At 40.6% G+C, this 16,819-nt stretch overlaps 1 protein-coding gene across 1 annotated transcript in view; it reads right to left on the reverse strand.

Annotated features, from left to right (window-relative positions):
- Nucleotides 1-16,819, reverse strand: part of znrf1 (zinc and ring finger 1) — a 234,639-nt gene that overhangs the window by 113,882 nt on the left and 103,938 nt on the right. The window contains exon 2 of the mRNA XM_072279433.1: nucleotides 12,789-12,884. Within this exon, the coding sequence (XP_072135534.1) occupies nucleotides 12,789-12,884 (96 nt within the window). The remainder of the gene's footprint in view (nucleotides 1-12,788; nucleotides 12,885-16,819) is intronic.

The following is a 16,819-nucleotide window of genomic DNA, read 5'->3' on the forward strand; positions in this document are numbered from 1 at the left end:
ACTTATATAACCATATAACAATTACAGCACAGAAACAGGCCATCTCTGCCCTTCTAGTCTGTGCTGAACCCTTACTCTCACCTAATCCCACCGACCTGCACTCAGCCCATAACCCTCCATTCTTTTCCTGTCTATATACCTATCCAAATTTTCTTTAAATGATAATATCGAACCTGCCTCTACCACTTCTACTGGAAGTTCATTCAACACTTACTTCAAGCTCCCCTGTCCTCCCCTGATAATTGACCTATCACTATATTCATGCGAGGAAAATATGCGCTGTGTGTTTAATATTAAATTCGTTAGATAAATCATTTTAGAAACAAAATTGAGTGTATTAGCCACTTATCACCTATATTCCGGTCGTGATTAACACCATCCACCCCCCGAACAAAATCGCCAAAAACGATTTGTAGAAAAAAAAAATCGGCATGTACACACATGCGCTTCATGGTCATGGTAATCTTTCTTGGGGTAAACACAACGTATTTGACTGCTACTCTTGTCCGTTGGCAACCAGACCCCCTCCCCCACCCTCCCCCTCAGGTCGGCCGGTCCGCAGTGCAAAAAAGGTTGGGGACCCCTGTTATATTTCATTTACCACTCCCTTGCCCATTCTCCTGATCTATCTAAGGCCTTCTGCAGCCTACCTGTTCCTCAACACTACCTGTTCCTTCACCAATCTTCGTATCATCTGCAAAATTGGCAACAAAGCCATCCCTTCTATCATCTAAATCATTTATATACAGCATAAAAATAAGTGGTCCAAACACCGACTCTTGTGGAACACCACCACTCACTGGCAGCCAACCAAAAAAGGATCGTTTTATTCCCACTCGCTGCCTCCCATCAATCAGCCAATGTTCTAACTATGTTAGTAACTTTCCTGTAATATCATAGGCTCTTAACTTGGTAAGCAGCCTCGTGTGGCACCTTGTCAAAGGCCTTCTGAAAGTCCAAATATACAACATCCACTGCATACCCTTTATCTATCCTACTTGTAATCTCCTTAATGAATTCCAACAGGTTCGTCAGGCAGGATTTTCCCTGTAGGAAACCATGCTGACTTCGTACTATCTTGTCCTGTGTCACCTAGTACTCCATCGCCTTATCCTTAAAAATTGACTTAATATTTTCCCATCCACTGAGGTCAGGCTGATTGGTCTATAATTTCCTTTCTGCTACCTTCCTCCTTTCTTAAAGAGTGGAGTGACATTTGCAATTTTCCAGTCCTCTGGTACTACGCCAGAGTCCAATGATTTTTGAAAGATCATTTCTAATGCCACCATGATATCTAACACTATCTCTTTCAGAACCCTAGGGTGCAGTTCATCTCATCCAGGTGACTTAGGTACCTTTAGCTCTTTCAGCTTTTTGAGCATCTTCTCTATTGTAATAGTAAGTGCACCCACTTCTCTTGCTACACACTAGTGTCTTCCACAATGAAGAGTGATACAAAATACTCATTTAGTTCATCAGCCATCTCCTTGCCTCCCGTTATTATTTCTCCTGCCTCAATTTCTAGCACTCCTATATCCAATCTCATTTCTCTTTTATTTTGATATTATTTGCTATTTCACTTTCATATTTCATCTTTTCCCTTCCAATGATTTTTTTTAGTTGTTCTCTGCAGGTTTTTAAAAATACCCCAATCCTTTATCTTCCCACTAATTTTTGCTTTGTCATATGCCCTTTCTTTTGCTTTTACAATAGCTTTGACTTCCCTCGTCCCCTATGGTTGTACTATTTTACCATTTGAGTATTTCTTCATTTTTGGAATACATATATTCGGCACCTTCACAAACACAAGGGTATCTGCAGATGTTGGAATTTCAAGCAACACACATAAAAGTTGCTGGTGAACGCAGCAGGCCAGGCAGCATCTCCAGGAAGAGGTACAGTCGACGTTTTGGGCAAAGACCCTTCGTCAGGACTAACTGAAGGAAGAGCTAGTAAGAGATTTGAAAGTGGGAGGGGGAGATACAAAATGATAGGAGAAGACAGGAGGGGGAGGGATGGAGCCAAGAGCTGGACAGGTGATTGGCAAAAGGGATATGAGAGGATCATGGGACAGGAGGCCCAGGGAGAAAGAAAAGGGGGAGGGGCGGAAGCCCAGAGGATGGGCAAGGGGTATAGTGAGAGGGACAGAGGGAGAAAAGGAGAGAAAAAGAACATGTGTATATGAATAACTATCGGATGGGGTACGAGGGGGAGGTGAGGCATCAGCGGAAGTTTGAGAAGTCAATGTTCGTGCCATCAGATTGGAGGCTACTCAGATGGAATACAAGGTGCTGTTCCTCCAACCTGAGTGTGGCTTCATCTTTACAGTAGAGGAGGCCGTGGATAGACATATCAGAATAGGAATGGGACGTGGAATTAAAATGTATGGCCACTGGGAGATCCTGCTTTCTCTGGCGGACAGAGCGCAGGCGTACAGCAAAACTATCTCCCAGTCTGTGTCGGGTCTCGCCAATGTATAGAAGGCCACATCGGGAGCACCGGACGCAGTATATCACCCCAGCCGACTCACAGGTGAAGTGTTGCCTCACCTGGAAGGACTGTCTAGGGCCCTGAATGGTAGTGAGGGAGGAAGTGTAAGGGCAAGTGTAGCACTTGTTCCGCTTACAACGATAAGTGCCAGGAGGGAGATCGGTGGGGAGGGATAGGGATAGGGGGGACAAATGGACAAGGGAGTCACGTAGGGAGCGATCCCTGCGGGAAGCTGGGGGGGGGGGGGGAGGGGAGGGAAAGATGTGCTTAGTGGTGGGATCCCGTTAGAGGTGGCGGAAGTTATAGAGAATAATATATTGGACCCGGAGGCTGGTGGGGTGGTAGGTGAGTACAAAGGGAGCCCTATTCCTAGTGGGGTGGCAGGAGGATGGAGTGAGAGCAGATGTGCGTGAAATGGGGGAGATGCGTTTGAGAGCAGAGTTGATGGTGGAGGAAGGGAAGCCCCTTTCTTTAAAAAAAGGATATCTCCTTTGTCCTGGAATGAAAAGCCTCATCCTGAGAGCAGATGTGGCAGAGACGGAGAAATTAAGAGAAGGGGATGGCATTTTTGCAAGAGACAGGGTTAGAAGAGGAATAGTCCAGATAGCTGTGAGAGTCAGTAGACTTATAGTAGACATCAGTGGATAAGCTGTCTCCAGAAATAGAGACAGAAAGATCTAGAAAGGGGAGGGAGGTGTTGGAAATGGACCAGGTAAACTTGAGGGCAGGGTGAAAGTTGGACGCAAAGTTAATGAAGTCAACGAGTTCAGCATGCGTGCAGGAAGCAGCGCCAATGCAGTCGATGTAGCAAAGGAAAAGTGGGGGGCAGATACCAGAATAGGTTTGGAACATAGGTTGTTCCACAAAGCCAACAAAAAGGCAGGCATAGCTGGGACCCATACGGGTGCCCATGGCTACACCTTTAGTTTGGAGGAAGTGGGAGGAGCCAAAGGAGAAATTATTAAGAGTAAGGACTAATTCCGCTAGACAGAGCAGAGTGGTGGTAGAGGGGAACTGGTTAGGTCTGGAATCCAAAAAGATGCGGAGAGCTTTGAGACCTTCCTGATGGGGGATGGAAGTAGATAGGGACTGGCCATCCATAGTGAAACTAAAGCGGTGGGAGCCAGGGAAGTTAAAATCATTGAAAAGTTTCAGAGCGTGAGAAGTGTCACGAACATAGGTAGGAAGGGATTGAACAAGGGGGGGATAAAACAGTGTCGAGGTATGCAGAAACGAGTTCTGTGGGGCAGGAGCAAGCTGAGACAATGGGTCTACCTGGACAGGCAGGGTTGTGGATCTTGGGTAGGAGGTAGAAACAGGAAGTGTGGGGTGTGGGAACTATAAGGTTGGTAGCAGTGGATAGGAGATCCCCTAAGCGGATAAAGTCAGTGATGGTGGGGAAGACAATGGCCTGGTGCTCCTTAGTGGGGTCATAACTGAGGGGTAAATAAGAGGAGGTATCCGCGAGTTGCCGCTGTGCCTCGGCAAGGTAGAGGTCAGTGCACCAGACTACAACAGCACCCCCCGCTTATCAGCAGGTTTCATAGTAAGGTTAGGATTAGTGCAGAGGGAGTGGAGGGCAGAGCGTTCAGAAGGAGCGAGGTTGGAATGGGAACAAGGTGTGGTGAAGTCGAGACAGTTGATGTCCCGTCGGTATCTAGCAATAAAGAGATCCAGAGCAGGCAGAAGACCAGAGCGGGGTGTCCATGAAGAGGAGGAGGGTTGAAGACGGGAGAAGGGGTCATCAGTGGGGGTGGGAGAGTTCTTGCCGAAGAAGTAGGCTCGAAGACGGAGCCGGCGGAAGAAGAGTTCCGCGTCATGGAGAATGCGGAACCCGCTGAGGTGTGAGCGAAGGGGGACAAAGGTGAGGCCCTTACTGAGGACAGAGCGTTCTGCCTCAGATAGTTGAAGGTGAGAGGGGATGGTAAAGACCTGGCACAGATGAGAAGTGGGATCAGAGGGGGTAGGGGGGAGGGTGGGGGTGTTAGTGGAGAGGGGAGGGTTGGGGTGAGAGGAAGAAGGAGCCTCCGAGGGCCCAGGAGTAGCTGATGGAATGTGAGGGAGACGGGGTTGCAGAGTGGTAGTGGGGGAAGGGGAGATGGGGGTCACAATAGCAGCGTGTGAAGACCCGGCCTGGAGTTCAAGGCTGGAATCTTGAGAGCTGAGATGGGAGGGGGGAGACTGGGGGTGTCAGTGGAGAGTTCTGCACCTTCCTTATTTTTCCCAGAAACCCATGCCTTTGCTGCTTTGCTGCACGCACAGCTCTCCAGTGAAATGATATCGTATTTGTTAAATAGGGTACCGTGCACAATTCTAATTTGATGGAGACAGACGTGAGAAGGCACAGAGGAACAACTGGAAATTTCTGAAATGCCCGGTTCGCTGCCGCTACTACTGTGCAATCGAGAATCTCTGGCGGGTAGGCCCCAAAATCCCCGGCTTTGCCTGCTGCTGGTGACCGAGGCTGAGGTTGAAGCGTTCAGCAGAGATGGCGCTCAGTACTCGGTGTCGGAGGGCTGATCGGAGCTCGGAGTTTTCGGACGACTCAGAGTCAGGCATGGCAGGGAGAGTTTTCTTCCTTCTCCTGTCTGCGTGAGATATGGGACTTCCGAGAAACTTTGAACTTTTTTTACTGTGCTCACGGCCTGTTCTTCATCAAGTTATGGGATTGTCGCACTGTTGTAACTATATGTTATAATTATGTGGTTTTTGTTAGTTTTTCAGTTTCGGTCTGTCCTGTGTTTCTGTGATATCACACCGGAGGAACATTGTATCATTTCTTAATGCATGCATTACTAAATGACAATAAAAGAGGACTGCGTGTCCTCAATCTAATCCAATCCCTGCTAGCAGCACCTTCTTATTTACTTTGACCAGCGTCTCTCTCATACCACTGTAATTTTCTTTACTCCACTGAAATACTGTTATATCAGACTTTACTTTCTCCCTATCAAATTTCAAGTTGAACACAATTATATTGTGATCACTGGTTCCTAACGGTTCTTTTACCATCAGTTCATTACCTAACACCCAATCCAGTATAGCTGATCCCCTAGTAGGGTCAATGACAAACTGACCTAAAAAGCCATCTCTTAGGCATTTAACAAACTCACTCTTGCGATCCATTACCAACCTGATTTTCCCAATCGACTTGCATGTTAAAATCTTCCATGACTACCATAACATTGCCCTTCTAACATGCCTTTTCTATTTCCTATTGTAATCTGCGGTCCACCTCCCAACCAGCGTTGGGAGGCCTGTATGTAACTGCCATCAAGATCCTTTTACCTTTGCTGTTTCTTAATTAATTCAACCCACAAGGATTCAACGTCTTCTGATCCTATGTCACATCTTTCTACTGATTTAATGTCATTCTTTACCAGTACAGACACACCACCCCCTCTGCCTACCTTCCTATCCCTCCGATATAATGTGTAACCTTGGGCATTCAGCTCCCAACTACAACCATCCTTCAGCCACAATTCAGTGATGGCCACAACATCATAGTTCTGTGGCATTATAAGGGATTCAGAACTCATCTAACAATGCTGTACTATTTTCTGAGTTTTAATTGAGAAAGAGAAGAATTCCATATATTTTCATTCTGTGCCTTTAACATCTGTTGTTTAAATCAAATGCCAAACAAATGCTTCTGTTAGTGAATCTCTGTTATCTTCATTGCTCATGCATCAAAGCAAGCCATGTGAATTTTCAAGAGCAATGTGACAGATCGTGAAGAACAAGTTAGAACAGCTAAAAAGCAACAACATGCCAGATCCTGATCCAGACTTGAATAGACATATCCTGCATTTATTCACTTCAATGGTGATGTCTCCAGCCAGCCTACTGGCCCAGTCAAATTTTCTGGTGAGTTGCTGAGTTATCACTGGAAGAAATTTTGTGAAGATATTCAGTTTGTGTTAAATGATCTCAATTGGATTGGTACAGGTCCCTGTTCTGATGAAAGATCATTGATCTGAGCTTTAATGTACTTGACTTCTCCCAGGAAGAACTTGACCTACTGAGTGCTTACAACATTTCCATTTTTTAAATTTCAAATTTCACTATTCATTCCATTTGGTATTTGTGCTATCCAGCAATCTAATTAGCTTCCCCCTGCCCCTCTATTTATTACCCCTGTCACTGCAATGCACTGTAAACACTTAAAAACACTTTTTATAATGCTGTTTACATTGTAAATACATGCTGGTATTTATACATTTTATGCACATTTTATTCCATATCCATACTTTAACCTCCAATTTTATTTTTATATTTATTCTTCGTAATTGTTGAATGTTGTTATTTTTAGTTGCATGTCACATCCTGAGCAACACACCAGAGCAAATTCCTAATGCAGGTTGATTACCCCTTATCTGAAATTCCAAAATCTGAAATCCAAGATATTTTTTGAGTGCTGACACTGCATCACAGACAGTTCTGGGAAGTGACCTCACATATGTAATGAACAGAAGTCAATGAAAAATAAAGAAACACTGCATAAAGCAAAAGATTAAGATCACGATTCTGTATTGAAAGAGGGGATTTATCGTCGCAGTGAACATATGCCACTTAACAGTAGGCTGATCATGAAACAAGTGAAGATCTACCTCAATAAAATGAAAATTGAAGGTAATTTTTTCCTGCACAAAATTATTAAAATATTAGATGAAACAAACATTCCCCCTCCTATCATAGTTGCTGTTGAACAGGGGGCTGTTTGAAATTGATGGCGATATGAAGCCATTCATAGCACTGGAACTCAGTAATAAACACTATCGAGGTGATCATTCAACATTGACAGTCTGTGGAGGATCCAGCTCCATGATGTCAGACTGTGCTCTGACTGCAGGCCATTCACTGAGAGATTAACACCAACTGTACATAAGCTATATATGTAATGTAAATGGATTTTGTGTTTAGACTTGGGTCCCCAAGGTATCTCAGTGCATAAATGTAAATATTCCAAAATCTGAAAATAAGAAGTAATCTGAAACATCTCTGGCTACAAGCTGTTTGGATAAGGAATGCTCATTCTGTACATGTAAATGTATATGGCGAATAAAGTTGAACCTTGACAATTGCAGTTATGATTTTTCAGAGCAAGTGATGTGATTAAAAGTCTGGCACCATGGAGCCTAACACGAACAAAAGCTGCTTCCACAAGTTGTTGTGGGCTTGCAATTAAACCCTTACAATCACAAGAAGTCTGCAACATCAGGAGAGGGAAAAGCAGTGAATTTGAATCACTTACATATAACTATCTGACTGGGACCTTTAAAATCAAGAGGATAGTGAACTAAAACAGCTTTTCTCAAAACAAGATATGGTCAGTTTGGCTTTCTGAACAGCCCGCTATCAGGTGATATGCCTCAGAATATATCTCATATGCAGAGATCCTGACAGCATCTTACAGAGCTTCAGAGTCACATAGATTCTGGTCTCCCAGTAAATAGTTACTAGGATGACTAATTGTTCATTTATTCATATCTCTTACTGGTTATGAGAAGACTCTTAAGACAAGCACAAGTAAACTCATTTCTAAAAAAGCAAAATGCCTAAATCATTCAGCATTGTAAAGAAAACTCAATTAATTTGTTAACTCTATTTCTAGGTACTTTCTTTTCCAAAGCAAAGATGCTTCATGATTGATTTCACTTTTTCTTGGAACTTTATGATAAACATTCATTTTACAATACAGTTATGATTCTCCAAATTTTGTTTGCAGAAAAGCTGGCATTAGAAACAGAACTGACTACATTTGTTGTAAGGGAAACAAAAACACTCCTGCATTTCCTTAACTGTATTCAGTGTAGACTTGGGTTTACAATTTTGTCTGAAATTAATTGAACCAGTATCTTATCACAATAATTAACGGATTCCCATCTTAAGGAAAGATGCCTGCAATTCCTTGAAAATCAAAGTTGCTGCATGACTTGCTGAGTTCCTCCAACATTTTGTTTGTATTGCTCAAGATTTCCAGCTTTTGTGGAATCTCTTGTGTATATCATCATTATACCTGCTGTGATGGACTAATGCGAGGTCCTGCATTTGTGAATCACTCTTCCACTGCTACTTTCACAGTTCCATTGTTTATACTCAACATAATCTTAAAAATTAAGAAACACAGCATAGGAGTTTTTGTAAGAACTTTAGAAACATGAGAAAGAGCAAACATCCTTTGAGCCTACTTTTTTACCCACAGTGATGTGGCCATGGCCATCACTTTCTTGCCAGATTCCCACAACCTTTCACACCCCTTTAATAGAAAAACAATATATCTTAGCCTTGAACAACCTGAAAATGACTTGTTTATCCCAAATCTCTTTCTAATTAGTAAATGCTTTCTATTTTACATTACCTACAATATCACAAAGTCTTACTTTATGCACTAACAAGTATCTGAGAGTGAGGATGACCCTAACTTTGATTTGAGAACAGTCCAGACACTTATATGAACTTATATTTATGGTTTGCAGCAAAACCACTCAAAGTTCAAAGTAAATTTATTATCAAAGTACATACACGTCACCATACATCTTTCAAGAATCATTATATTCGGGAATGGTTCCAGAAGACTGGAAAATTGCAAATGTCACTCCATTCTTCAAGAAGGGAGAGAGGCAGAAGAAAGAAAATTATAGGCCAGTCAGTCTGACCTCAGTGTTTGGGAAGATGTTGGAATTGATTGTTAAAGATGTAGTTTTGGGGTATTTGGAGGCACATTATAAAATAGGCTGAGGTCAGCATGGTTTCCTCGAGGGAAAATCTTGCCTGACAAATCCGTTGGAATTCCTTGAAGAGATAACAAGCAGGGTAGACAAAGGAGAATCAGTGGATGTTGTCTATGTGGATTTTCAGAAGGCCTTTGACAAGGTGCATTACATGAGGCTGCTTAACAAGTTAGGAGCCCATGGCATTACAGGAAAGGTTCTAGCATGGATAGAGCAGTGGTTGATTGGCAGGAGACAGAGGGGGAATAAAGGGATCCTTTTCTGGTTGGCTGCCAGTGACTAGTGGTGTTCCACAGGGGTCAGTGTTGAGACTGCCTCTTTTTTACGTTATATGTCAATGACTTCGATGACAAAATTGATGGCTTTGTTGTATGCAGATGATACGAAGATAGATGGAAGGCAAGTAGCTTTAAGAAAGTAGGGAGGCTACAGAAAGATGTAGAAAGATTAGGAGAATGGGCAAAGTAATGGCAGAGGGAATACAGTGTTAGGAAGTGTATGGTCATGCACTTTAGTAGAAGAAATAAAAGGGTAGACTATTTTCTAAATGGAGATAATATTCCAAAATCTGAGCAGCAAAGGGTCTTGAGAGTCCTTGTGAAGGATTCCCTTAACCTTAATTTTCAAGTTGAGTCTGTGGTGGGAAAGGCAAATGGAATGTTAGCCCTAATTTCAAGAGAAACAGAATATAAAAGCAAGGATATAATGTTAAAGCTTTATAAAGCATTGGTGAGGCCTCACCTGGAGTATTATAAACAGTTTTGGGCCCCTTATCTAAGAAAGGATGTGATGACACTGGAGAAGGTTCAAAGGAGGTTCATAAAAATGATTCCAGGATTGAATGGCTTGTCATCTGAAGAGCATTTGATGGCTCTGGGCCTGTATTCACTGGAATTCAGAAAAATGAGGGGTGACCTCATTAAAACCTATCAAATGTTGAAAGGTCTCGACAGAATAGATGTGGAAAGGATATTTCCTATGGTGGGAGAGTCTAAACCAGAGGACACAGACTCAGAATAGCAGGCTGTCCTTTTAGAATGGAGATGAAGAGGAATTTCTTTAGCCAGAGTGGTGAATCTGTGGAAACCATTGCCACAGGCAGCTGTGGAGGCCAAGTTTTTACATATATTTAAGGCAGAGGTTGATCGATTCTTGATTGGTCAGGGCATGAAAGGACATGGGGAGAAAGCAAGAGACTGGGGCTGAGAGGGAAATGGATCAGCCATTTGAAATGGCCCAGTGGACTCAATGAGCCAAATGGCCTCATTCTGCTCCTGTATCTTCTGGTCTTATGTACAACCTTGAGATTCATTTTCTTGTGGGCTTTCATACTAAATAAAAAGAAACACAATAGAATCAAGGAAAAACTGCACACAAGGCAGATAATCAATCTGTAAAAGACAAACTGTACAAATACAAATATATTAAAAATAAATAAGCATTAAATATAGAGAACATGAGATGAAGGGTCCCTGAAAGTGAGTCATCCATAGGTTGTGGGAACTGTTCAATGTTGGGGGGGTGGGGGGATGAATTTGAATATTCATCTCCTCTTGTTCAAGAGCCTGATAGTTGAGTGTAATAATTGTTCCTGAACCTGGTGATGTGAGTCCTGAGGTTTCTGTCCCTCCTTCCTGATGGCAGCATGGCCTGGATGGTGAGGGTCCTTGATGTGTTCAATGTTGGGGAAGGTTTTACCCATGAGGGACTGGGTTGTATCCACTACTTTTGTAGGATTTTCCATTTAAGGAGATTTTATCTTTCCGTACCAGGGTGTGCTGCAACCAGTCAGTATACTTTCTAGTGTGCATCTATAGAAGTTTGTCAAAGTTTTAGATGACATGCCAAACCTTTGCAAACCTCTAAGAAAGTTGAGGCAGTTCCGTATCATCTTTGTAATGGCACTTATGTGCTGGTCTCAGGATATATCCTTTGAAATGATAACATTGAGGAATCTAAAGCTGCTAACCCTCTGATCCCCTGTGATTCTTTCTGTCAATACAACTTTTATGCATCATATATATGCATTGCATTTCAGAATATCATACCAGAAAAAAACTGATCAGCTAAAGTTAACACTCCCTGTTACGTACACTCCATGAAAAACAGTTCAAGCATCCCCAAGTCAGCAACTGTATCTCTTATCAAACTCCAAGGAAGAATAAAAAGCATAATAAACATATAATAAAACAATAATAATCATATAAATAAGCATAATAAACAAAGTATTTTTTTGTACCCAAACCAGTCAGAACTATTCCAACACAACACAGCACATGCCATGGTAGCACAGCGGTTACACAATGCTATTATAGCTTGGGGTGTTGTAGTTCGGGGTTCAATTCCAAAGTCATCTGTATCAAAGAGTCTGTATGTTTTCCCTGTGGAACTTGTGGGTTTTCCCTGGGTCCTTTGGTTTCCTCTCATAGTGCAAAAACCTACCGGTTAGTAGGTTAATTGTTCATTGTCAATTGTCCCCTGATGAGGCTAGAGTTAAACTTGAGGGTTGTTGGGCAGTGCGGTTCAAAGGACCTATTACTTATGCATCTCTAAATTAATAAATAAACATGCTGATCCATGTATATAGTACCTACATTTCACGTACCAAACATAAATGCCTTTATATTTGCTCTATTCCCTCCCGTTATCAAAGCTACAGATTCGGAAGACTGTTATCCTTGATACAATTCTAGACTATAGTTACTCAACCTTACACTTTTAATGCAGTGACTATAAGCTATGTCGTTATCACATAAAAAAAATGTAGAGATCAATAAAACAAGATTTAGCACACCAATGTTCTGTGCATAATCAAGAGTAGAATCAATGTGTTTCTATCTCACTGATAGATGGATCAGCTTGGAATGCTCAAGTCAAAGAGGAGGACTAGACCGGGAATGTAGGTGGGGCCACAATATCACTATGCCATAGGCTCCTTATTTTGATGTGCTGGAATTTGATAAAAATTTATTTCAGAATTGATGGGCATGCACAAATGCATACATATCAACAGTTCAACTATCAAAACACTAATGCACTACAAAATACAATAAAAAGTTACAGCATCGTTCTATGACTGTACTTTTTTTTGCAACTGTTTTTCTGCAACTCTTATTTTTACATTTATCACTTAAAATATTTCTTTATCTTGACTCTTCTTCTCTGCAATATACACTTTTAAGATATGAAGCAAATAGTTTGCTTTCTTAACTCCAGCTATGCTCTTATGAAACTACCACTGAGATGTCTATGAAAACCTTTTGAATTTACTTATAATTAAGTTGAAACTTTCTGAAATACAATGCCAGGAGAGGTAAAGGGTTAGTTTACACCATCTCAGGAAGAAATAAAAATGCAGCAGTTCCCTTAGTCGTATTTCATGAACTTAGCATTTCTAGGACCATTGATACATGTTCAAGCCTGTATTTTTTGATTTTTTATCTTGGCTTTCATTGTCAACAGAAATGCATCAAAGCACCTGACAAAATATACCATGATTTCACTGTCAACACTACAAAGAAACAGCCATATACACTGCAAACACAAGAGTAATTGGTACAGTACCATTATAGGAGAGTCGTGGCTTGCTGAGACACATTATAAAGTGCATCTCCATCTCGTCGGAAGCTACTGATTTTGAACATATTGGGCACTTGAAACCTGAAAAAAATAAAAGGGAATTGTCAATGTTTAAATCAATTGATAAATAAAAATTCCTTTAATTATATCTTGTAGCTTCTGTAGCAGCAAGTTCTTTTTTGATGTAATGAAGTTTAGCATGCCATCGTAAGCTGACAGAACATGCCAAATTTATTAATATTTCAGTAAACCTTTACTTTCAATGTCATGCTTTCAATAGTCTAATCATTAAACAACCGCTTATTTAGAAATTCAACACATTTAATTTTTTAAAAAAGATTTCTTTTGCCACACATCAAAATCATTAAAATCAGCTGCAGTAAAGGTTGAAGGTCATAATAATTAAAATAACTAAGCATGCAGAATTTAAATTAACCAGGGCAATGGAGAGATTGCTAAACTATTATAGTTTACCTAGGGACGAAAGAGGATTGGTCAAAGATAGTTTTTCAAGTTGAAGATAAATAAATATTTGGAGAAAATAAAAATCAAAGAATTGAGAGTTATGAGAAACAGGCACAAAAGAGGAGATGAGGCCAACATAATTCAACACTGATCTTATTGAATGGCAATGCTGGTTTGAAAAGCCCAGTGGCCCAACTCTTGCTTCTATTTTCTTGTTTTCACCTCGGAAATACAATATCCAATGATCTGTAGATTTATGCAGTCATTAATTCACAATTTTGAAAGGAAATCCTAAACTTAGGTCCATATCTATTTCTTCTCAGTATTTGAATTTGTCCCTGTTGCAAATGGTCTCACTGGACCAACAATTCCAAGTCAAGACTTTCATAATCTATTTAATGTATGTTTCAATGACAAATAGACTCAGTTCCTGGTCAAAAGTGTTCTGGTGATTACTATTTTCTTAACCCTCAAACAAACAGTTCATCACAATTAAAACAACCCTCATTTTTTTTGTTGAGGTATTTGTCAATCTAGTTTGAGGGTATTTATGATTACAGAAAAACATGTTAAGTTAGAATATTTAGGACAAACCTATATATTTAAAATACCATTAGTTATAAATTTAAATTAATGAGATCAAACAGGAGAAACATTTTAAGTAGGATAAAGTGTAAGTTATATGAAAAGTTATGAAAAATATTTATGGTTGAAATGTTTTTATAATGTTAAATATATACTCTCATCTATTTAAAATTATTTAATTCAATTTACTCTACAAAACTGAAATGCAAGTATGAAAATCAACTTAAAATTATTAGTAGCTGTGATTGCACAGCGTTTCCTTAAGGCTACAATTCTAAAACAGTATGCACCCATAGATTATTTCAAATGATTCCAGAATGATGCAAAATTGTAAGCTATATCCATAAAATCAAAACAAACAGATTGTCTGTTTGATTAAGCAATTTATTCCATTTGATATTCCACCAGAAATTAGTCATTGTTCAGCAGGTTTAATAAATACCAAAGCAGAAAGGTCACACTTTTCACTGCCTCGGTAAAGCAGCCAGCATAATCAAAGATCCTATCTACCCCAACAGGCAAAAGATACAAAAGCTTGAAAGCACCTACTACCAGTCTCAAAGACAGCCTCTATCATACATCATCAGACTCTTAAATGAACCACTTATATGATAAAATGGACTCTTGGCCTCAAACTACCTCATTATGACCTTGCACTTAATCATTTACCTGCACTGCACCTTCTCAGTAGCTTTTACACTTTATTCCGCATTGTTATTGTTTTACCATATCTTAGCTCCACGCACTGGGTAATGATTTGATCTGTATAAACCACATCCAAGAAAAGCTTTTCACTGGACCTTGGTACATGTGACAACATAAACCAATACCAATATCAATCCAGATGGAATGTAACCTATTAGAGAAAAGTGTGGCAACTACAAAGGCTCTGGTCAGCAGGCACAGGAAGAGCTTCTTCCCTGAGGCTGTGACCCTGCTGAACCTCACACCACAGCGCTAAGGAGTATTGCACCCATATTCTACTGTGTCTCAATACTTTTATATTTGTGTGCTGTAGCACTTACTTTTTATGGGCAGTTATTTTGTAAATAACACTATTCTTTGCATTTCTGGTCAGATGCGAACTGCTTTTCATTAGCTTTGTATCTGTACTCGGCACAATGACAAAAAACTTGAATCTAATCTAATCTAATAATCCTCCAATTCTACTTAGATGTAAAAAGAGAACTGGTGAGATTCTGGGAACAAAATTAATTAGCACTTGGAAAAGCACAGATTAGTAAATGAAGGCTAACTAAAAGTCATTTAGGCCACATTTTGATTACCTCGATGGGGCTCTTTGATAAAGAAACTGACAGTATTGCCAGTGATGGTACACTTGATGTCATGGAGCCACACAGCACAGAAATAGGTTCTTAACCCACCAGATCTATGCCAACCGTGTTGCTGATTTACATTCATGCCATTCACCCTATTACAACCATTGATCATGCCTCCTCTATTTAAATGTCATCTAAATACCTCATAAACGTAGATATATCAGCTGATTATAAGCACCGTTCATCAGACCTGGTTCAAATTTGAAGCTAGCTGAGATACACAGGTCGGAAAGCAGTGTGCAATGGTAAACGACTGCAATGCCATCAGTCTGAAAACAATGTGATGTCCTGCAAGGACAAAGTTAGAAGCACTGATCTTCAATAAATTAATTGATACATGAGGGATTAAAAATTCACCCAGAAAAATGAAGTGGTTAGTGGGGAAAAATGAGCAGATACCTCACTGATCTCTCTCGTGCAAATGGAAGAAGCAAAAGCCATAATTTACAGTTCTAGTCAGAACACCAGTATTTAACATTACTTAGCAAGATTGGCAAATTCAAGGGGATTTGGAAAAGTTTCTCATCACATTAACAGGTATGGGTACTGAAATTTAACTTCTGTAAAAAGGCAGGAACTCAGTATACTTAAGGGAAGAGTTGACATTTGTTCCATGAGTTTAAATACCAGAGACATCTGGAATTTTATTTCAAAATATGTGAACTTATCAAGTAAAGATTAAAGAGGTTAAAATAAAGAGGCAAATGTCACTCCACTTTTTAAGAAGGAGGCAAGCAAGCAAAAAGGAAATTATGGACCTGTTAGCTTGACATTGGTGGTTGGGAAGTTGTTGGAGTCGATTGTCAAGGATGAGGTTATGGAGTACCTGGAGGCATATGACAAGATATGGCTTCCTTAAAGGAAAATCCTGCCTGACAAACCTATAGCAATTTTTTGAGGAAATTACAAGTAGGCTAGACAAGGGAGATGCAGTGGATGTTGTATATTTGGATTTTCAGAAGGCCTTTGACAAGGTGCCACACATGAGGCTGCTTAACAAGATAAGAGCCCATGGAATTATGGGAAAGTTACATACGTGGATAGAGCATTGGTTGATTGGCAGGAAAAGAGAGTGGGAATAAAGAGATCCTATTCTGGTTGGCTGCTGGTTACCAGTGGTGTCCCACAGGGGTCTGTGTTGGGGCCACTTCATTTTACGTTGTACATCAATGATTTGGATTATGGAATAGATGGCTTTGTGGCCAAGTTTGCTGATGATACAAAGATAGGTGGAGGGGCCGGTAGTGCTGAGGAAACAGATAGTCTGCAGAGAGACTTGGATAGATTGGGAGAATGGGCAAAGAAGTGGCAAATGAAATACAATGTTGGAAAGTGTATGGTTATGCACTTTAGCAGAAAAAATAAACGGGCAGACTATTACTTAAATAGGGAGAGAATTCAAAGTTCTGAGATGCAACGGGACTTGGGAGTCCTCGTGCAGGATACCCTTAAGATTAACCTCCAGGTTGAGTCGGTGGTGAAGAAGGCGAATGCAATGTCGGCATTAATTTCTAGAGGAATAAAATGTAGGAGCAGGGATGTGATGTTGAGGCTCTATAAGGCACTGGTAAACCCTCACTTGGAGTACTGTGGGCAGTTCTGGGCTCCTTATTTAAGAAAGGATGT

The sequence above is a fragment of the Mobula birostris genome, chromosome 15 (assembly GCF_030028105.1).
Source record: "Mobula birostris isolate sMobBir1 chromosome 15, sMobBir1.hap1, whole genome shotgun sequence".
NCBI lineage: Eukaryota > Metazoa > Chordata > Chondrichthyes > Myliobatiformes > Myliobatidae > Mobula > Mobula birostris.